General features: G+C 44.7%; 1 protein-coding gene and 1 long non-coding RNA gene across 3 annotated transcripts; both read left to right on the forward strand.

Annotated features, from left to right (window-relative positions):
* The first annotated feature begins 230 nt into the window (after positions 1–230).
* LOC146080533 (uncharacterized) lies at positions 231–3,178 on the forward strand. Its single transcript, XM_083187938.1, has 6 exons — positions 231–319; positions 448–516; positions 595–675; positions 761–904; positions 984–2,969; positions 3,080–3,178. The coding sequence occupies exons 2-5, from the start codon at positions 456–458 to the stop codon at positions 2,960–2,962; spliced, it is 2,265 nt and encodes a 754-aa protein (XP_083044064.1). The 5' UTR covers positions 231–319; positions 448–455; the 3' UTR covers positions 2,963–2,969; positions 3,080–3,178.
* Positions 3,179–9,173: 5,995 nt separating this feature from the next.
* LOC146079534 (uncharacterized) lies at positions 9,174–11,439 on the forward strand. 2 transcript variants are annotated; one of them, XR_014474591.1, is made up of 3 exons: positions 9,174–9,282; positions 10,012–10,115; positions 11,114–11,439. It is a non-coding gene; the product is annotated as an uncharacterized LOC146079534 (long non-coding RNA). The 2 variants fall into 2 exon arrangements; XR_014474590.1 differs by lacking the exon at positions 9,174–9,282 and adding an exon at positions 9,751–9,847.
* The last annotated feature ends 11,546 nt before the right edge of the window (positions 11,440–22,985 follow it).

Consider the following 22,985-nt stretch of genomic DNA (forward strand, 5'->3'; position numbering starts at 1 on the left):
ACCAGCTGATTCAACACCTGAAGATCGCCAGACGGAAAAGGAGATGACGCCGCGGAAGAAGTCGAAAACTTCACACACAAGTGAGGAATGCAATTGTTCATTTATGTAGTACTAACATTTTCATTTAGGAAGTAATATTTGAAAGGACTGAAATGTTAGTGCTTATTATAGATGAAATGTTAGTGCTTATTATAGAATAGTTGTTTAAGTAATGTTTACCTTTTTTCCAAAAAAGGATCACCAGCTGATTCAACACCTGAAGATCGCCAGACGGAAAAGGAGATCACGCCGCTGAAGAAGACAAAAACTTCGCACACAAGTGAGGAATGCAATTGTTCATTTATGTAGTTCTAACATTTAGGAAGTACCATTTGAAAGCCAAAATATTTGTGGTTATTACTTAAATATTAACAAAGTCTGAAATGATTTTTTTTTTATTTTTATAAGAATCACCAATGCATTCAAAGACAGCAAAGGAAATCACATCGCAGAATACGTCAAAAACAGAACAAACAGGTGAGGAATGTGATTTTTAATAAATGTTTTACTTTAAAAATGACAAACGTACCATTAGTTTATGTTTGAATATTACAGCTGCTGTTGAAAAGGTCAAGAGAAGGGTTTCTTTTGGAGCATTTCAGAAAGAAACCACAGCACCAACCGGTGAGCTGCCTGGTAAGCCATGGTCAAAAATAAATTAACCTTTTCATTGCAAATATTACAAACATTATCAAATTATTTTGGTATTTTTCAATTATAGCAACACTAATGGAGGAAATGGAAAGTGTCCCTCTGCTTCAAACATCGTTGCAAGACGTTACAATGCAACAGGAAGCTGAAACACAGAGCCAAACTCTTGAGGAACAGCATGTTTCACATAAAATACCGGAATCTGCACAACAAGGTTAGAATTCAAATTTGTGAATATGTTTGATGGAAAAATGAATATTACATAAAAAACTAAACTGATTTTTGTATTATAGATTCACATCAAACTGCCATTCTGGAGGCTTTGAGGCAATTGGAGGAAAGAAGAGCTGAAGATGCTGAAAGGAATGCAAGTCGTTTTGACAAGATGGAACAGAGCATCAATCAGATGAATGCAACCATCAGTCAACAAACAGAGGCAATGATATCGATTGGTCGATACTTTGATGAACTTGTGGCATCAAATGTATCTCTGGCTGGACATGTACAGACAATGCAGCAGAAGATTGATAACATGACCACAACACAGAACCAAGAGAGGGAAGGACAGGTGACTCTGCAACAAATGAGTACACAACTGACTGACTTCCAGGCCAACCATTCAGTGCAATGTCAACACATGGAACAGATTCTACAGTGCATGCTTATGTGGCAGCAGCAGTGCAATGCCAATAGCAGCATGATCTGTACAAGCCTTCAGCTGATGACAGAAGAAAGATCTTCAGCCGCACAAGTTCGTGGACTCCGACAAACTTCACCATCAACATCATTGATTGATCCTGGTTGGTATGCTCGACAAGAGGAAGCTGAAAGGGCATACCAAAGCCATCAAAGACGGGATCAAATGGAGCAGGCTAGACCACAAGGACAGTTGATGCAGTCCCTAACACATGACCGCCGTGTTTGGGATAGAGCACTTGATCTGGTACGGGAAGATGTAGCGGCGGAGGAGCGGCTCAAAAGAGAACAACAGGAGGCTGAGCGTGCCAGAGCCGAAGAGGCTGAGCGTGCCAGAGCCAAGGAGGCGGAGCGGGTCAGAGCCGAGGAGACTGAGCGTACCAGAGCAGAGAAGGAGAACTTTGATCGATTAACACAAGAAATGTGGAACAGAGCAGCGAAGGAAAATGAGGAGAGAGTACAAAGCGAGAGAGAGGCAGACATAACCCAGCAGAAGAAGCAGGCGGACATGGGCCAACAGGAAACGCAGGCGAGCTTGTGCCTGATGGAGATGCTGATTACAGCACGGCAAAAAGAACAGCAGCAGCATGTTGCCACAGGAAGTGAGGAGCAGCAGGTGTTCAAAGGACCAAAGGACAAGGTTCTCAGATCCACAAAGGAGGTCATTGCTGCAAGAATGGCAAATGAGAAGGCTGACGGAGCCAAGGAGGAGCATTCTTGGGGAGTGGTTAAAGGAAACCAGAACAAAGGCCAGCAGAAGGAGCAGAAAGACACGGCACAACAGGAGACACCGGCAAGCATGCGCCTGACAGACATGTTGACGACAGAACAACAAAACCGGGCAAGTTTAAAGAAGCAGCATATGGCCACAGGAAGTAAGGAGCACAAGGTTGTCAGAGGAACAAAGGAAAAGGTGGTTAGAGCCATAAAGGAGGGCAAGGCAGGAAGACAAAAAAGGACAAAGGCTGGCACAGCACAGGAGGAGCTTCATTGGAGAGTGGTGTATGACAAGAAAGAGACAGAACAGCTGAAGGAGCAGGCGCTCAAAGCTCCAAAGGTCAAGGTGGTCAGAGAACCAAAGGAGGTGAAGCAGGCCAGAGAACCAAAGGAGGTGAAGCAGGCCAGAGAACCAAAGGAGGTGAAGCAGGCCAGAGAACCAAAGGAGGTGAAGCAGGCCAGAGAACCAAAGGAGGTGAAGCAGGCCAGAGAACCAAAGGAGGTGAAGCAGGCCAAAGAACCAAAGGTGGTGAAGCAGGCCAGAGAACCAAAGGTGGTGAAGCAGGCCAGAGAACCAAAGGTGGACCAGGAGGGCAGAGCCCCAAAGGTGGACCAGGAGGGCAGAGCCCCAAAGGTGGACCAGGAGGGCAGAGCCCCAAAGGTGGACCAGGAGGGCAGAGCCCCAAAGGTGGACCAGGAGGGCAGAGCCCCAAAGGTGGACCAGGAGGGCAGAGCCCCAAAGGTGGACCAGGAGGGCAGAGCCCCAAAGGTGGACCAGGAGGGCAGAGCCCCAAAGGTGGACCAGGAGGGCAGAGCCCCAAAGGTGGACCCTGAAAAAGAAAAAGATGACCAAGCCTAACCTAAAGGTAACTTTAATTATATTTTATTTACTTTTGTATGTTAAATAAATCTGTTGAATAATGCTTATGCATGATGATTTTATTTCCATTTGAAAATAACTTTGTTTAACATCAAGGCACTACAACAGAAGGCTGCCACACTATCAAGCATCAAGGGGTCCAGTCTGCAAAGAGACGACGGGCTGTCATAAGGCTTTCCAGTGCTGCGGCAGAGGGTAAGTTGCCTCATGCTTTCTTCGCAGGGTTAGAGTGATGTAGGGTAAGGGACAGATAGCAGAGGGTTGAAAACTTTAGTCAATAACTCACACTTTCTTTCAGATATAACGTCCAAGAAGGCTCTGCACCTCTGCCACACTGAAGATTCGTCAAGCACCAAGGGGTCCAGTCTGCAAAGAGACGACGGGCTGTCATAAGGCTTTCCAGTGCTGCGGCAGAGGGTAAGTTGCCTCATGCTTTCTTCGCAGGGTTAGAGTGATGTGTAGGGTAAGGGACAGATAGCAGAGGGTTGAAAACTTTAGTCAATAACTCACACTTTCTTTCAGATATAACGTCCAAGAAGGCTCTGCACCTCTGCCACACTGAAGATTCGTCAAGCACCAAGGGGTCCAGTCTGCAAAGAGACGACGGGCTGTCATAAGGCTTTCCAGTGCTGCGGCAGAGGGTAAGTTGCCTCATGCTTTCTTCGCAGGGTTAGAGTGATGTAGGGTAAGGGACAGATAGCAGAGGGTTGAAAACTTTAGTCAATAACTCACACTTTCTTTCAGAAATAACGTCCAAGAAGGCTCTGCACCTCTGCCACACTGAAGATTCGTCAAGCACCAAGGGGTCCAGTCTGCAAAGAGACGACGGGCTGTCATAAGGCTTTCCAGTGCTGCGGCAGAGGGTAAGTTGCCTCATGCTTTCTTCGCAGGGTTAGAGTGATGTAGGGTAAGGGACAGATAGCAGAGGGTTGAAAACTTTAGTCAATAACTCACACTTTCTTTCAGAAATAACGTCCAAGAAGGCTCTGCACCTCTGCCACACTGAAGATTCGTCAAGCACCAAGGGGTCCAGTCTGCAAAGAGACGACGGGCTGTCATAAGGCTTTCCAGTGCTGCGGCAGAGGGTAAGTTGCCTCATGCTTTCTTCGCAGGGTTAGAGTGATGTAGGGTAAGGGACAGATAGCAGAGGGTTGAAAACTTTAGTCAATAACTCACACTTTCTTTCAGATATAACGTCCAAGAAGGCTCTGCACCTCTGCCACACTGAAGATTCGTCAAGCACCAAGGGGTCCAGTCTGCAAAGAGACGACGGGCTGTCATAAGGCTTTCCAGTGCTGCGGCAGAGGGTAAGTTGCCTCATGCTTTCTTCGCAGGGTTAGAGTGATGTAGGGTAAGGGACAGATAGCAGAGGGTTGAAAACTTTAGTCAATAACTCACACTTTCTTTCAGATATAACGTCCAAGAAGGCTCTGCACCTCTGCCACACTGAAGATTCGTCAAGCACCAAGGGGTCCAGTCTGCAAAGAGACGACGGGCTGTCATAAGGCTTTCCAGTGCTGCGGCAGAGGGTAAGTTGCCTCATGCTTTCTTCGCAGGGTTAGAGTGATGTAGGGTAAGGGACAGATAGCAGAGGGTTGAAAACTTTAGTCAATAACTCACACTTTCTTTCAGATATAACGTCCAAGAAGGCTCTGCACCTCTGCCACACTGAAGATTCGTCAAGCACCAAGGGGTCCAGTCTGCAAAGAGACGACGGGCTGTCATAAGGCTTTCCAGTGCTGCGGCAGAGGGTAAGTTGCCTCATGCTTTCTTCGCAGGGTTAGAGTGATGTAGGGTAAGGGACAGATAGCAGAGGGTTGAAAACTTTAGTCAATAACTCACACTTTCTTTCAGATATAACGTCCAAGAAGGCTCTGCACCTCTGCCACACTGAAGATTCGTCAAGCACCAAGGGGTCCAGTCTGCAAAGAGACGACGGGCTGTCATAAGGCTTTCCAGTGCTGCGGCAGAGGGTAAGTTGCCTCATGCTTTCTTCGCAGGGTTAGAGTGATGTAGGGTAAGGGACAGATAGCAGAGGGTTGAAAACTTTAGTCAATAACTCACACTTTCTTTCAGAAATAACGTCCAAGAAGGCTCTGCACCTCTGCCACACTGAAGATTCGTCAAGCACCAAGGGGTCCAGTCTGCAAAGAGACGACGGGCTGTCATAAGGCTTTCCAGTGCTGCGGCAGAGGGTAAGTTGCCTCATGCTTTCTTCGCAGGGTTAGAGTGATGTAGGGTAAGGGACAGATAGCAGAGGGTTGAAAACTTTAGTCAATAACTCACACTTTCTTTCAGATATAACGTCCAAGAAGGCTCTGCACCTCTGCCACACTGAAGATTCGTCAAGCACCAAGGGGTCCAGTCTGCAAAGAGACGACGGGCTGTCATAAGGCTTTCCAGTGCTGCGGCAGAGGGTAAGTTGCCTCATGCTTTCTTCGCAGGGTTAGAGTGATGTAGGGTAAGGGACAGATAGCAGAGGGTTGAAAACTTTAGTCAATAACTCACACTTTCTTTCAGATATAACGTCCAAGAAGGCTCTGCACCTCTGCCACACTGAAGATTCGTCAAGCACCAAGGGGTCCAGTCTGCAAAGAGACGACGGGCTGTCATAAGGCTTTCCAGTGCTGCGGCAGAGGGTAAGTTGCCTCATGCTTTCTTCGCAGGGTTAGAGTGATGTAGGGTAAGGGACAGATAGCAGAGGGTTGAAAACTTTAGTCAATAACTCACACTTTCTTTCAGATATAACGTCCAAGAAGGCTCTGCACCTCTGCCACAATGAAGATTCGTCAAGCACCAAGGGGTCCAGTCTGCAAAGAGACGACGGGCTGTCATAAGGCTTTCCAGTGCTGCGGCAGAGGGTAAGTTGCCTCATGCTTTCTTCGCAGGGTTAGAGTGATGTAGGGTAAGGGACAGATAGCAGAGGGTTGAAAACTTTAGTCAATAACTCACACTTTCTTTCAGATATAACGTCCAAGAAGGCTCTGCACCTCTGCCACACTGAAGATTCGTCAAGCACCAAGGGGTCCAGTCTGCAAAGAGACGACGGGCTGTCATAAGGCTTTCCAGTGCTGCGGCAGAGGGTAAGTTGCCTCATGCTTTCTTCGCAGGGTTAGAGTGATGTAGGGTAAGGGACAGATAGCAGAGGGTTGAAAACTTTAGTCAATAACTCACACTTTCTTTCAGAAATAACGTCCAAGAAGGCTCTGCACCTCTGCCACACTGAAGATTCGTCAAGCACCAAGGGGTCCAGTCTGCAAAGAGACGACGGGCTGTCATAAGGCTTTCCAGTGCTGCGGCAGAGGGTAAGTTGCCTCATGCTTTCTTCGCAGGGTTAGAGATTCGTCAGAGAACCTGGCAGGAGTAGATATGAACTTACTTTTGTTTTTTTTTCCTTTTGCTTCACGTCCATCACGACAAAACCAGAGGGAACAGGAGAAGACGTCGGCACAGAAGCGTGCAAGGGTCCAGCCTGGGAAGAGAAGACAATAAGGAGGCTGGCATAGGGCTATCAAGGGAGCTGAATCGGGTAAGTTTGTTGCATCAACACACAAGCAAAGAGGGTACACTTTTTGTAGGAAAGGGGGCTTGGCAAGTATAGAGGGTCAGAGGTAGAAGAGAACCTGGCAGGAGTAGATATGAACTTACTTTTGTTTTTTTTCCTTTTGCTTCACGTCCATCACGACAAATCCAGAGGGAACAGGAGAAGACGTTGGCACAGAAGCGTGCAAGGGTCCAGCCTGGGAAGAGAAGACAATAAGGAGGCTGGCATAGGGCTATCAAGGGAGCTGAATCGGGTAAGTTTGTTGCATCAACACACAAGCAAAGAGGGTACACTTTTTGTAGGAAAGGTGGCTTGGCAAGTATAGAGGGTCAGAGGTAGATGAGAACCTGGCAGGAGTAGATATGAACTTACTTTTGTTTTTTTTTCCTTTTGCTTCACGTCCATCACGACAAATCCAGAGGGAACAGGAGAAGACGTCGGCACAGAAGCGTGCAGGGTCCAGCCTGGGTCCAGCCTGGGAAGAGAAGAAAATGAGGAGGCTGGCATAGGGCTATCAAGGGAGCTGAATCGGGTAAGTTTGTTGCATCAACACACAAGCAAAAAGGGTACACTTTTTGTAGGAAAGGGGGCTTGGCAAGTATAGAGGGTCAGAGGTAGAAGAGAACCTAGCAGGAGTAGATATGAACTTACTTTTGTTTTTTTTTCCTTTTGCTTCACGTCCATCACGACAAATCCAGAGGGAACAGGAGAAGACGTCGGCACAGAAGCGTGCAAGGGTCCAGCCTGGGTCCAGCCTGGGAAGAGAAGAAAATGAGGAGGCTGGCATAGGGCTATCAAGGGAGCTGAATCGGGTAAGTTTGTTGCATCAACACACAAGCAAAGAGGGTACACTTTTTGTAGGAAAGGGGGAGTTAGGGAAAGGTAAAAAGAGATGGTAACAGGGACAAATTTTTAAACAAGATACTATAGTGCCCATAAATAACTTAGATTTTGTTTGGGGGGGTTGCATCCTTCAAGCCAAGACCATCCAGAGGGAACAGGAGAAGACGTCGGCACAGAAGCGTGCAAGGGTCCAGCCTGGGAAGAGAAGACAATGAGGAGGCTGGCATAGGGCTATCAAGGGAGCTGAATCGGGTAAGTTTGTTGCATCAACACACAAGCAAAGAGGGTACACTTTTTGTAGGAAAGGGGGCTTGGCAAGTATAGAGGGTCAGAGGTAGAAGAGAACCTGGCAGGAGTAGATATGAACTTACTTTTGTTTTTTTTTCCTTTTGCTTCACGTCCATCACGACAAATCCAGAGGGAACAGGAGAAGACGTTGGCACAGAAGCGTGCAAGGGTCCAGCCTGGGAAGAGAAGACAATAAGGAGGCTGGCATAGGGCTATCAAGGGAGCTGAATCGGGTAAGTTTGTTGCATCAACACACAAGCAAAGAGGGTACACTTTTTGTAGGAAAGGTGGCTTGGCAAGTATAGAGGGTCAGAGGTAGATGAGAACCTGGCAGGAGTAGATATGAACTTACTTTTGTTTTTTTTTCCTTTTGCTTCACGTCCATCACGACAAATCCAGAGGGAACAGGAGAAGACGTTGGCACAGAAGCGTGCAAGGGTCCAGCCTGGGAAGAGAAGACAATAAGGAGGCTGGCATAGGGCTATCAAGGGAGCTGAATCGGGTAAGTTTGTTGCATCAACACACAAGCAAAGAGGGTACACTTTTTGTAGGAAAGGTGGCTTGGCAAGTATAGAGGGTCAGAGGTAGATGAGAACCTGGCAGGAGTAGATATGAACTTACTTTTGTTTTTTTTTCCTTTTGCTTCACGTCCATCACGACAAATCCAGAGGGAACAGGAGAAGACGTCGGCACAGAAGCGTGCAGGGTCCAGCCTGGGTCCAGCCTGGGAAGAGAAGAAAATGAGGAGGCTGGCATAGGGCTATCAAGGGAGCTGAATCGGGTAAGTTTGTTGCATCAACACACAAGCAAAAAGGGTACACTTTTTGTAGGAAAGGGGGCTTGGCAAGTATAGAGGGTCAGAGGTAGAAGAGAACCTAGCAGGAGTAGATATGAACTTACTTTTGTTTTTTTTTCCTTTTGCTTCACGTCCATCACGACAAATCCAGAGGGAACAGGAGAAGACGTCGGCACAGAAGCGTGCAAGGGTCCAGCCTGGGTCCAGCCTGGGAAGAGAAGAAAATGAGGAGGCTGGCATAGGGCTATCAAGGGAGCTGAATCGGGTAAGTTTGTTGCATCAACACACAAGCAAAGAGGGTACACTTTTTGTAGGAAAGGGGGAGTTAGGGAAAGGTAAAAAGAGATGGTAACAGGGACAAATTTTTAAACAAGATACTATAGTGCCCATAAATAACTTAGATTTTGTTTGGGGGGGTTGCATCCTTCAAGCCAAGACCATCCAGAGGGAACAGGAGAAGACGTCGGCACAGAAGCGTGCAAGGGTCCAGCCTGGGAAGAGAAGACAATGAGGAGGCTGGCATAGGGCTATCAAGGGAGCTGAATCGGGTAAGTTTGTTGCATCAACACACAAGCAAAGAGGGTACACTTTTTGTAGGAAAGGGGGCTTGGCAAGTATAGAGGGTCAGAGGTAGAAGAGAACCTGGCAGGAGTAGATATGAACTTACTTTTGTTTTTTTTTCCTTTTGCTTCACGTCCATCACGACAAATCCAGAGGGAACAGGAGAAGACGTCGGCACAGAAGCGTGCAAGGGTCCAGCCTGGGTCCAGCCTGGGAAGAGAAGAAAATGAGGAGGCTGGCATAGGGCTATCAAGGGAGCTGAATCGGGTAAGTTTGTTGCATCAACACACAAGCAAAGAGGGTACACTTTTTGTAGGAAAGGGGGAGTTAGGGAAAGGTAAAAAGAGATGGTAACAGGGACAAATTTTTAAACAAGATACTATAGTGCCCATAAATAACTTAGATTTTGTTTGGGGGGGTTGCATCCTTCAAGCCAAGACCATCCAGAGGGAACAGGAGAAGACGTCGGCACAGAAGCGTGCAAGGGTCCAGCCTGGGAAGAGAAGACAATGAGGAGGCTGGCATAGGGCTATCAAGGGAGCTGAATCGGGTAAGTTTGTTGCATCAACACACAAGCAAAGAGGGTACACTTTTTGTAGGAAAGGGGGAGTTAGGGAAAGGTAAAAATAGATGGTAACAGGGACAAATTTTTAAACAAGATACTATAGTGCCCATAAATAACTTAGATTTTGTTGGGGGGGTTGCATCCTTCAAGCCAAGACCATCCAGAGGGAACAGGAGAAGACGTCGGAACAGAAGCGTGCAAGGGTCCAGCCTGGGAAGAGAAGACAATGAGGAGGCTGGCGTAGGGCTATCAAGGGAGCTGAATCGGGTAAGTTTGTTGCATCAACACACAAGCAAAGAGGGTACACTTTTTGTAGGAAAGGGGGCTTGGCAAGTATAGAGGGTCAGAGGTAGAAGAGAACCTGGCAGGAGTAGATATGAACTTACTTGTTTTTTTTTCCTTTTGCTTCACGTCCATCACGACAAATCCAGAGGAAACAGGAGAAGACGTCGGCACAGAAGCGTGCAAGGGTCCAGCCTGGGAAGAGAAGACAATGAGGAGGCTGGCATAGGGCTATCAAAGGATGACACATTGGGTAAGTTTGATTTACTTCCTATAATTTTTTTTTCTTTGTTGTATTTAAAAAAAACACACATATATATTTATTTATTTAGCAATGTCAATGTGAGCACATTTAGGGCCTTATTCAGATCTGATCAAAGTACAATATTTTTCCAAAAATGGGTAAAAGCATGTGCAGTGCCGTGGGGCATATGTAACATGTATAAATTTATATTGGTGTTTTGTTTCTGTGCAGGGTAAATGCTGATTGCATTATTTTTAATCTAAAATTTAGATGGCATTTCCAAAACACTCAAATCAGATCTGAATAAGGGAATTAATGTTAATTTTTAAAACCAGTGTTAAAATACAGTGGTGTGTCTAGTGCCAGACAGGATAATGGGCCTTCAGATCAATATGGTACTGCGTGCATTCACACGCATTATCAATGATAGTCGTCTGTGGGTATCTGCGCATGTGCAGGCGTATGATGCGTGCACGCACCCTGGGGGGGGGGGTAGGAGATGGGCGGGGGCATGGGTGTTCTCATGGTAATGAGGCAGTGATGCGGGTGTGGGGGGCGGGTAGCTGACATCACTGTGTCAGCTGCCCGCCTATATCCACGCCAGTGTGCACACAAATGTAAGTAACTGAAGTCACTTCTATATGCGTGCACGCTAAACATCATTCGATAGTCGGTGACCATCGAAAGATGTAGGTGGTTACCCGAGCCATACGAATTGATGTCTATGCAAAATGTAAATTCACAGCTGATCGGATGAAGACTCAGTTTAAGGGGGGGGGGGGCTTTCGCCGGGCGGGGTTTGGTGGACTCGCAAGGCTGCGAATTCGCAGTCTTGCAAATAAACATGAGTAAACCACCCATCTGTAAGGGACTATCACAAAGAAAACTGCCTGAAAGATTGGTCCTCAGACGTACCATTTATATATGCGTGTAGAAATTTGGGACAAGAACCATCAAGTATTAATGCACAAGTTAAGCAGTAATTTACTTTCTCTTTTGTTTTGCAGCTCATACATTACAGAAGAAATGAAGTATATGAAATACATGATGCCAAAAAATGATTGAATATAGTTTTGAAAGCAAATGCCGAACCATAATTATTATTATTATTATTATTATTATTAACACTTTGTTATATAGCGAGTACTTATTCTGCATGTCTCACATTAATGAGAATGAAACAATGTTTATAAATATGTATGTCTTTAGCGGTTTATGGTTAAAGGTTACACAACAAAGATGCCATAATTGATTTCAAATGACTTGAATATAATAAAATTGCACCCATATTTGATATAAATGTAATATAATAAAAAGCAATTCTATCAATTTACATGTGTCTGGGTATATTTTTGATTATTGTAAGTGATTGATATGAGATATATAATGTAAAAAAGTGGGTTATTAAGTTAATATTAACTATATAAAAATTTTTGGGATTATGATTATTGTACACTGTGTGATTTACTTTCTCTATATATTAAGGTGTACTGTCATTACATAGATCAGGGTTAGCCAAGTATATGAATCGAAAGCTAACAATAGTTTTGTTTCCAGACCAGATGGTTGCTGCACAGGTGTAGTCATTACTCAATGATATATAGATGACAGTTTCCTGCATCTATATATCATTATTAGACAACACTTAGGTGGACAATCATTAGGGAGACCACTGAAGGTCGACCGGGTTAAAGGTGGACATGGTTTTAGGCCGCCAGTCATTAGGTCGACATAGGTTTTTTGTGCCTACAGGCGGTATTTTATGCCCTACCATCCACTATGGCGTGGCGGGAGAATCAAAGTGTGCCGAGTGTACGATGCACCGTGTCCGAATCATAGAAAGCAATTGCAGGGGCTGTGGTGCAACTCCAACTGTGTACATGTCGACATTTGGCTTTAAAAAACACATGTCGACATACAATAATTTCGACCTTGGCCCATGTCTACCTTTTCCCATGTTGACTGTCTACCGAAGTGTGGTTTAACAGTTGTACGGTAACCCACTGACTGATGATAGAATTTGGAAAATCTAGATTGGTAAAGAACATAAAAACTACAAACAGATTCTAACTAATTTAAATACAGTTGTCCAAATTAAAAAATATATACATTTAAGGGTAAATAGATACCACCTTAAAAGGTTATTTAAATACATCATACTGACCAATTGCAAATCAAATATTTAAGTTTGGATCAATACCATCATAGTAGAATACTTGGGGATTTTACAATAGTAAAAGTTAATGCAGATTATTTTCTTAGTGGGGGGGGGGGGGTTTAAAACATTCATATTTTACTATTGTTAAAGGTGAGAAATGTAATGTATAAGTATATGAATTAGAACGTTTACTTACCATAAATTTGAATTCACTGTAATGGCTTGGCTTCCTTTTTAACTTCAGAACTTTAAAATTAGAACTTGAACTTGATGAAGATTAACTTGAAAAATAATTATCCAAACATATAAACTTGTAGAAAAAATTTGAAAAACAATGTCTTTAAGGGAATGCTAAGTGATGTCCAATGGCACCAAGATATTCCAGTACAGGGACATGTCCATACTGTGAAACACAACGCTGAATTGCCTCCTCACGTTCTTTCAAGTCTCTCCTTGGGGGTGTTCTTGCAACATTCAGAACTACCTTCTGGATAAAACTCGCTGTGACTTTCTGTTCTTTATGTAAAAACGTGATGAGCTTGTATACACCGAACTTTTTTTCGCTAAGAATTATGTTCCATCTGCGATGCCAACCCTCCAACCTATTTTGGGTTCGGGGTATTCCAGCTAACATTGAGTCATAGATGGACCATATTTTTGGTGGAAAAAGAGGTGGTGACCGGGTAAGGCTTCGTGTGCGATCTCTTGGACGTCCCAATACATATGTCTCCTCAAAATAAGTTAACACGGGGGAAGCAATTGCAGGCATTTCCCCTTTCAAAACTTCAAAAGCAGCTGGAATGTCATCTTCCGGTAGAAAAGCAAGTGCTTGTATGCTCTTTAATTTCAATGCAAGTGCATAATCCTTTGCATAATCACCTGCAAGTCCATGTGCTTGAATCTTTCTCCAAATGTTTTGGGAAAGATGAAAGAGGCAACACTTGTGTGTGCTGCTTGGAAAAACATTCTTTGAAGCTCTGATTGCTGAAAGTTCGAAATCCGTTATTATATACGTTGGGGAAAATGGCATTCCCAAATCAGTTGCAATCTCTTGAAGTTCTTCAAAAAATCGTAAATAGCATTCCTCATTCTTGCTGCTTAACAGTCCATAAACAAGCGGTAAAAAGCGCTGTGATGTTTCATGTGTGCCAACCATTGCATGTATGGAATAGATCTGGCGAAATAATGTCGGGCAAGTCTTGAAAGTTCCGTCCATTACCCAATACTGTGCTTCATGGAGCTTCCGCAAGTTCTCTTCTGTACTAAATAAAAGTACCCTTTCATCACCAACTGTACTGTCCCTTAACAAAAATTTGGTATCCTCGATGTATTCCAAATTATGAGGAACATTAATGTCCTCCAGGATGGTGGGTTCGGCAGGGCAATCTTCCCTCCTTACCCTTTTTACTAATTGACGAAGGGATTCCCGGTTGGGCAAACACATAGCACTTGTAGAAGGCATATCCGCTGTTACATTTTGGATAATTTGTGATGGTTCCTCGGTGGTATCCCTGGCACGTTGCTTTATCGCTGCCTTAGCAACGGCCACAATTGTCTTCTCCGGTCTGGGAGCATGAGTATGCTCACCGTGCCTATTAAGTTGGTGAACTCCGGCCACAATCGTGGTTTTGGCGTAGGCTGAACAAGGGCCTGTTGTTCTTTCTGTGCAGTGCCAATAGACGACGTCTCCCTTCTGCTTATTCTTGGCAAGTAGATAGCCGTTTACGTTGAGTAACATTCCTCTCCGGGACGGAACAAATGTAAATTCGGGCTCGGGTGCTGGTGCTGGTGATATTATTGCTGCTGCTGCTGCTGCTGCTGCTGCTGGTGCTGGTCTAGATTCATCTGCCATCTTAGAAAAAATAGCTGTAGCTGTACCACAGAATACTTGATCCAAAATTTCAAATATGAATCCGGGACATTGAATGTAGGTATTTTTATAGTGTTTGAAATGGGCGTTAGTCTTTCGAAGTTAGAAAAAAACCTAACCCAATGAAAAGGCTTCATTTCAAAAAGTGGGCGGGTTTAAAAAGTGGGCTGGTTTAAAATTAGCCGTTACGACTTGAACAAGTACTGTAAATTGGTTTGAAAATAAAATACGAAAATGCTGAAAATGTTTGATTTTAGTTTAGAGGGCAACTTTAGGGTGCAACATGGGTGAAGGAGGATGCCAGGTGCTAACCCAATGAAGGGGTGATAATGCGGGTATCAGTGCTAGCATAGAGGTGAGCGGTACCGCTTCATTATGCTACTTGTGGTACTAAATTACAAGGGACAGTCGGGGGAACACTGGACATCTGTAGGTATCGGGCGCATCTAATATATACAGAAAAAGGGATGTCAGGGTAGAAATTTGTGGTGTCTACATGTACACAGCTATGGGTACACTTAGGGGTGCAGCATTCAAAGTGTTGAACTGTGGTGAATGCGGATGCCATGGAACCTATTACCGGATAAATCCAGCCTCCCCAACGTCTCACAGCCTCCCGTCTACATTCAGTCGCATAGCTCCACTCTAGCGCTTTGCCTGGCTCTATCATGACTGTGGCACTACAAGTGCCAGAATGACATGGCACTGCGGAGCACTGCAAACACCAATTACACCGTAAAGCATGAAGGATTGCACCCATGGGATCCTTCCATCTGCCTAGCTGACTCCCCAAGCCTAACACTAATGAATGGGTGTGCGGGTATCACTGCTAGCATAGCGGTGAGCAGTGCTAGGGCATTATGTTACTTGTAGTACTATATTAAAAAGTAGAATAGTTTCTGAGGTGTAGATAAGTCTATATATATAAAATGGGGTGTACAGGGCAAGATTTGCGGCGTCTAAATGATTCTCCGAAACAAAGAAATCAAGGTGTATTGTAGGTACAGTAAACATGAATACAATTCGATTATAAAAATTCAATTAGCAGATGAGAAAATTATGTGAGCCCAGTAGATATGCAAAAGACTGAGGCGCCAGGAGTATGACACATGCTTTGTTTAAGCTACCTGTGATTACACTTTGATTACAATAATGATATTACCAAACTCAAAAGATATCTGACCAAGATATAAAATATTTCTTTGAAGATATCAAAAAGACTAAGGCACCAGGGTTATGACACATGCTTTGTTTAAAGTCACCGTGAATACACAGATTAAAATAATTATATTAGCAAAATCAAAAGACATCTGACCCCAGTGTCAAGATATAGAACCGATTTAGGCGCCAGGAGAATGACCCATGCTTTTAGGAGACATGATTTTATAGATAAATTGGTGTAGGCTGGCACAAAACATTTTTATTTATTTTTAAATTTCTTTATTAAAGCGCGCACATATTCCGCAGCGCTTTACAGAAAATATATGAACATACAAATCAGTCCCTGCCCCAGTAGTGCTTACACTCTATATTCCCTTCCCCGTGTGCACAAACATGACATCACATCAGTCCCTGTCCCACTGTATTCCCTAACACATGTAGGCAAACACATTTGGATCAAAATAGGGGTAGCGGGCATATAAATGTAGACGGGAGGCTGTGTGACTGTATGGGGAGGCTTGGGAAGTCTGCATTTAGCAGGGAATGGGGGTGCCGTATTTTATGGGTGCAGCGAGGGAGATGGAGGGATCCCAGGGGTGGAGGCCTTCCTGGGTGAGGGTTTAATGGGCGTGTGCGGCGCTGAAGAGTGGCAGGTCATTCTGGCACTTGTGGTGCCACAGTGATGATAGGCGCCGGCAATGCGCTAGAGTGGAGGTAGGCGACTGAATGTAGGCGGGAGGCTGTGTGACTATGGGGAGGCTTGGAAAGTCTGCATTTAGCCGACAATGGGGGTGCCGTATTTTAGGGGTGCAGCTAGGGAGATGGAGGGATCCCAGGGGTGGAGCCCTTCCTGGCTGAGGGTTTAATGGGCGTAAAGCATGAGGGATTGCACCCATGGGATCCTTCCATCTGCCTAGCTAACTCCCCAAGCCTAACACTAATGAATGGGTGTGCGGGTATCACTGCTAGCATAGCGGTGAGCAGTGCAAGGGCATTATGTTACTTGTAGTACTATATTAAAAAGTAGAATAGTTTCTGAGGTGTAGATAAGTCTATATATATAAAATGGGGTGTACAGGGCAAGATTTGCGGCGTCTAAATGATTCTCCGAAACAAAGAAATCAAGGTGTATTGTAGGTACAGTAAACATGAATACAATTCGATTATAAAAATTCAATTAGCAGATGAGAAAATTATGTGAGCCCAGTAGATATGCAAAAGACTGAGGCGCCAGGAGTATGACACATGCTTTGTTTAAGCTACCTGTGATTACACTTTGATTACAATAATGATATTACCAAACTCAAAAGATATCTGACCAAGATATAAAATATTTCTTTGAAGATATCAAAAAGACTAAGGCACCAGGGTTATGACACATGCTTTGTTTAAAGTCACCGTGAATACACAGATTAAAATAATTATATTAGCAAAATCAAAAGACATCTGACCCCAGTGTCAAGATATAGAACCGATTTAGGCGCCAGGAGAATGACCCATGCTTTTAGGAGACATGATTTTATAGATAAATTGGTGTAGGCTGGCACAAAACATTTTTATTTATTTTTAAATTTCTTTATTAAAGCGCGCACATATTCCGCAGCGCTTTACAGAAAATATATGAACATACAAATCAGTCCCTGCCCCAGTAGTGCTTACACTCTATATTCCCTTCCCCGTGTGCACAAACATGACATCACATCAGTCCCTGTCCCACTGTATTCCCTAACACATGTAGGCAAACACATTTGGATCAAAATAGGGGTAGCGGGCATATAAATGTAGACGGGAGGCTGTGTGACTGTATGGGGAGGCTTGGGAAGTCTGCATTTAGCAGGGAATGGGGGTGCCGTATTTTATGGGTGCAGCGAGGGAGATGGAGGGATCCCAGGGGTGGAGGCCTTCCTGGGTGAGGGTTTAATGGGCGTGTGCGGCGCTGAAGAGTGGCAGGTCATTCTGGCACTTGTGGTGCCACAGTGATGATAGGCGCCGGCAATGCGCTAGAGTGGAGGTAGGCGACTGAATGTAGGCGGGAGGCTGTGTGACTATGGGGAGGCTTGGAAAGTCTGCATTTAGCCGACAATGGGGGTGCCGTATTTTAGGGGTGCAGCTAGGGAGATGGAGGGATCCCAGGGGTGGAGCCCTTCCTGGCTGAGGGTTTAATGGGCGTAAAGCATGAAGGATTGCACCCATGGGATCCTTCCATCTGCCTAGCTAACTCCCCAAGCCTAACACTAATGAATGGGTGTGCGGGTATCACTGCTAGCATAGCGGTGAGCAGTGCAAGGGCATTATGTTACTTGTAGTACTATATTAAAAAGTAGAATAGTTTCTGAGGTGTAGATAAGTCTATATATATAAAATGGGGTGTACAGGGCAAGATTTGCGGCGTCTAAATGATTCTCCGAAACAAAGAAATCAAGGTGTATTGTAGGTACAGTAAACATGAATACAATTCGATTATAAAAATTCAATTAGCAGATGAGAAAATTATGTGAGCCCAGTAGATATGCAAAAGACTGAGGCGCCAGGAGTATGACACATGCTTTGTTTAAGCTACCTGTGATTACACTTTGATTACAATAATGATATTACCAAACTCAAAAGATATCTGACCAAGATATAAAATATTTCTTTGAAGATATCAAAAAGACTAAGGCACCAGGGTTATGACACATGCTTTGTTTAAAGTCACCGTGAATACACAGATTAAAATAATTATATTAGCAAAATCAAAAGACATCTGACCCCAGTGTCAAGATATAGAACCGATTTAGGCGCCAGGAGAATGACCCATGCTTTTAGGAGACATGATTTTATAGATAAATTGGTGTAGGCTGGCACAAAACATTTTTATTTATTTTTAAATTTCTTTATTAAAGCGCGCACATATTCCGCAGCGCTTTACAGAAAATATATGAACATACAAATCAGTCCCTGCCCCAGTAGTGCTTACACTCTATATTCCCTTCCCCATGTGCACAAACATGACATCACATCAGTCCCTGTCCCACTGTATTCCCTAACACATGTAGGCAAACACATTTGGATCAAAATAGGGGTAGCGGGCATATAAATGTAGGCGGGAGGCTGTGTGACTGTATGGGGAGGCTTGGGAAGTCTGCATTTAGCCGGCAATGGGGGTGCCGTATTTTAGGGGTGCAACGAGGGAGATGGAGGGATAACAGGGGTGGAGGCCTTCCTGGGTGAGGGTTTAATGGGCGTGTGCGGCGCTGAAGAGTGGCAGGTCATTCTGACACTTGTGGTGCCACAGTGATGATAGGCGCCGGCAATGCGCTAGAGTGGAGGTAGGCGACTGAATGTAGGCGGGAGGCTGTGTGACTGTATGGGGAGGCTTGGAAAGTCTGCATTTAGGCGGCAATGGGGGTGCCGTATTTTATGGGTGCAGCGAGGGAGATGGAGGGATCCCGGGGGTGGAGCCCTTCATGGATGGGGGTGTGCGGCGCTGAGCAGTGCCAGGTCGTTGTGGCACTTGTGGTGCCAGCAGGGCCGGTGTGAGTCATGTTAGGCACCAAAGTAGGGAAGTATGCCTCTAGGGAAAGTGTGGGGGAGGTCTCACATGTTGCACAGCAGCCATCTGCATTAAGTACAAGAGGGATGCTCACGGACATGCTAGTATTTTGGAAAGTCCGACTTTAGCGCCCCACGAGATCGCGGCACCCTAGGCAGCTGCCTACTGGGCGCGGCAGTCATGATAGGCGCCGGCAATGCGCTAGAGTGGAGGTAGGCGACTGATTGTAGGCGGGAGGCAGTGTGACTGAATGGGGAGGTTTGGGGAGTCTGCATTTAGCCGGCAATGGGGGTGCCGTATTTTAGGGGTGCAACGAGGGAGATGGAGGGATAACAGGGGTGGAGGCCTTCCTGGGTGAGGGTTTAATGGGCGTGTGCGGCGCTGAAGAGTGGCAGGTCATTCTGACACTTGTGGTGCCACAGTGATGATAGGCGCCGGCAATGCGCTAGAGTGGAGGTAGGCGACTGAATGTAGGCGGGAGGCTGTGTGACTGTATGGGGAGGCTTGGAAAGTCTGCATTTAGGCGGCAATGGGGGTGCCGTATTTTATGGGTGCAGCGAGGGAGATGGAGGGATCCCGGGGGTGGAGCCCTTCATGGATGGGGGTGTGCGGCGCTGAGCAGTGCCAGGTCGTTGTGGCACTTGTGGTGCCAGCAGGGCCGGTGTGAGTCATGTTAGGCACCAAAGTAGGGAAGTATGCCTCTAGGGAAAGTGTGGGGGAGGTCTCACATGTTGCACAGCAGCCATCTGCATTAAGTACAAGAGGGATGCTCACGGACATGCTAGTATTTTGGAAAGTCCGACTTTAGCGCCCCACGAGATCGCGGCACCCTAGGCAGCTGCCTACTGGGCGCGGCAGTCATGATAGGCGCCGGCAATGCGCTAGAGTGGAGGTAGGCGACCGAATGTAGGCGGGAGGCTGTGTGACTGAATGGGGAGGCTTGGAAAGTCTGCATTTAGCCGGCAATGGGGGTGCCGTATTTTATGGATGCAGCAAGGGAGAAGGAGGGATCCCAGGGGTGGAGCCCTTACTGGGTGAGGGTGTAATTTGGGTATGCAGCGCTGAGCAGTGAGAAGTCATTGTAGCACTTGTAGTGCCACGTTAGAATAGTGCTTTACAACGGGAGTATAGCGGCGTGTAGATTTAGACAGATATGGGTGGATTTAGGAGTGGTGCAGCGTTGACAGAGTGGTGATGTAGGGTATTGAGCAGGGTCTCATTACCATCATGAATGGGTGCAACTACAGTACAGTAAGATGTTAAGCTATTAACGGTCGACCTTGTGTTCGGCGACCTAAATAAGTTCGACTTATAAACGGCCGACCTTTCACTCGTCGATGAAATAGCGTTCGATGTAATGCGGGTCGATCTTATGTTATTCGACCTAGTTGTTGTCGATCAAATAACTGTCGATACTTTATTTTTCGATGAACTGAGTTTCGACCTAATATTTATCGATGTTTGTATGTTCGACGTTTTGCGGTTCGAACTTCGTTGTATCGACCAAGTACTTATCGATATAAGGACTTTCTATGTACTGTGTGTTCGATGTTCAGTGTTTCGACCTAGATGTATTCGATGTAAGTTTGTCCGAAGTAATGCATTTCGAGCGTCCGTTAGTCGACCTAGACGAAGTCGATGTAAGCTTGGTCGATGTAAGGTAAGGTCGGCCTTGTTAGTTTGGCGATCATGTTAATATCGATGTTATGTTCAATTCGACCTAATATCTTTCGATGTAAAGTAATCGTCGACCAATGGAGTGTCTGTCCAGTGGAGTCGATCAAAGTAAGTTCGATCTTCCAGTGTTCGACCATATGACCGTATACCGTTATGACAATCTGGTTTTAATAAGCCTGTGTAAATCCTATATGTCCCAAATTAAAGAGATATTATGGCAACTCAAGGTATTTATACTGTATATGTAATTGTGTCACAGAGTGTTATTGCCTTAGGCTGTGCTAGTCTTATTTTTATTACTTTAGTGCAGTTTGATATCAGATTTACGTTACCACTACAGGACCACAGGTTTTGATAGATACAAATCAGTACAACATTCCTGCAAGTCAGCCAGTGTAAGAGGCATGCTTGTTATTCAAACATTACTTGCCACTTAACTGGGAAATCCTATTTACATATTAATTTATGCTTTCTGAGAACCTTCAAGGCAGACTTCAGAGATCTGCAGTGTTGAACGGTAAACCATGAACAATCTTAAGGTGACCATACACTTGTCCGATTTGGAACAATTTAGAAACACGATTCATCACAAGCACAGTACCTTCTTGGATATTGCACTACAGATCAAGAATGATGAAATAGTGATGTCCACCTATATTAAAGAGGTGGACTGTAATAACTATCTACATTTTAGAAGTTGTCACCACCATTCTTGGCTCAAGAACATTCGTAAAAGTCAACTCTTTAGACTTAAGAGGAATTGTTCAAATCAAAGCACATTTGAGTGCCAAGCAAATAAAATGAAATCATTTTTGGAGCAAGGATATCCTCATGAGCTATTGGATATAGCTCTAGATGAGGCTACACTAATTGAGAGGGAGACATTTTTTGAGAAAACAGAGTATGCCTGTAGGGATGAGTCCCACCCAGATGATGAATTTAAATCTAACCCTCTTTTTATTTCAAAGTTTAACTCTCACTCTAATGCGATAATGAAAATGATAAATTAAAATTATAAGATCTTAACAACAGATAAACTTCTGGCCTCTGTTTTGAAAGAGAACCCTAAAATAGTCTTCAAGAAAAACACTAATCTGAAAAATACCCTAGCCGCCAGTCATTTTAGCCAATTAAACGAGAGTCCAAAAATTGAGGTGCCCATTAAAGGGTGTTATAAATGTGGTAGGAAAAATTGCATTACATGTAGATTTCTTTTAGATAAAAGTGTACAGTTTATCTCCAAATTTAAGATAGTTTTATGAATTGTTCCTCAACATATGTAATCTATTTAATTACATGTGATTGCAACCTACAATACATGGCGAGGACCACCCGTTCACTAAATGTAAGGTTTTCTGAGAAAATCGGAGAAACGTAATTAATCGGGTCCAGTCTCATAGTATCTCAAGGTATGTAATGCAGAAACATCAAGGGAAGGTGGAAGGGGATGCAGATAAAATCCCGGCGGTCGGGATCCCGGCATTCAGAATCCCGACGCCGGAATCCCGACCGCCAAAATCCCGACACATTCTCCCTCCGTGGGTGTCCACGACACCCCTGGAGGGAGAATAAATTAGTGTGCCGAGCGTAGCGAGGCACCGGGCCCGCTGCGTGGCGAGCGCAGCGAGCCCGCAAGGGGGGGGCGATCCACGTCCCCCCCTTGTCGGGATTCCGGCGTCGGGATTCTGAACGCCGGGATCCCGACCGCCGGGATTCAGTACTGAATCCGGTGGAAGTACTCAGAATACAGGCAATTGAGAAAATCCCTTTCTCGGATAGAGGGGGAGACAGATTTAATAGCCTCTGCAAAAGAGAAGCATTCTGGATCTTCTCTTTGGGTTCTTTGGTCCCCCTGGGGATAAACGAGTTGATTAGCTGGGGTTTTGGAAGCCTTAGGTTTATTTATTAATTAGACATTTTTTGAATAGGTAGATTACCATAATTAAGATTTGGTTGGTAAGAATGCAGTTGATTTGGTTCGGCAATTTATGCTATATATCAGGATGTAATCATTTATGTGTTGTTCTCTATTAAATAATAATAAAATATTAAATATAAAATAAAAATAAACTAAACTATATGTCGATTTATTAATTTTAATAAAAGTTGTCTGAGTGGCAATCGATCCAACAACCTCATGTTGTCTGACTGTGGAGCTCTAGTTACTGAGCCACAAAATAATTCTGATTTTACCATGCTAGTTCTAGGTATCTAGTTTTTCTGTGCAATAATGAATGGGACCGATAATATCTACAAAATTGTTTTTACGTTATATATACTGAGTGGCCAAATTATTATGACCATCCCCTTAATACAATGTTGGACCGCCTTTTCCCCTTAATACTGCATCGATTCTTCTTGGCATAGACTCTGAGATGTTGGTAGGTGGTATGAATAATTTGAGACCATATCCGATGAACTGCACTTTCCTATTCCTTAAGATTTGATAGTGCTGGATCCAGCTGCCTCATCGTTTGTTTG

The sequence above is a fragment of the Crinia signifera genome, chromosome 5 (assembly GCF_055691185.1).
Source record: "Crinia signifera chromosome 5, ASM5569118v1, whole genome shotgun sequence".
Taxonomy (NCBI): domain Eukaryota; kingdom Metazoa; phylum Chordata; class Amphibia; order Anura; family Myobatrachidae; genus Crinia; species Crinia signifera.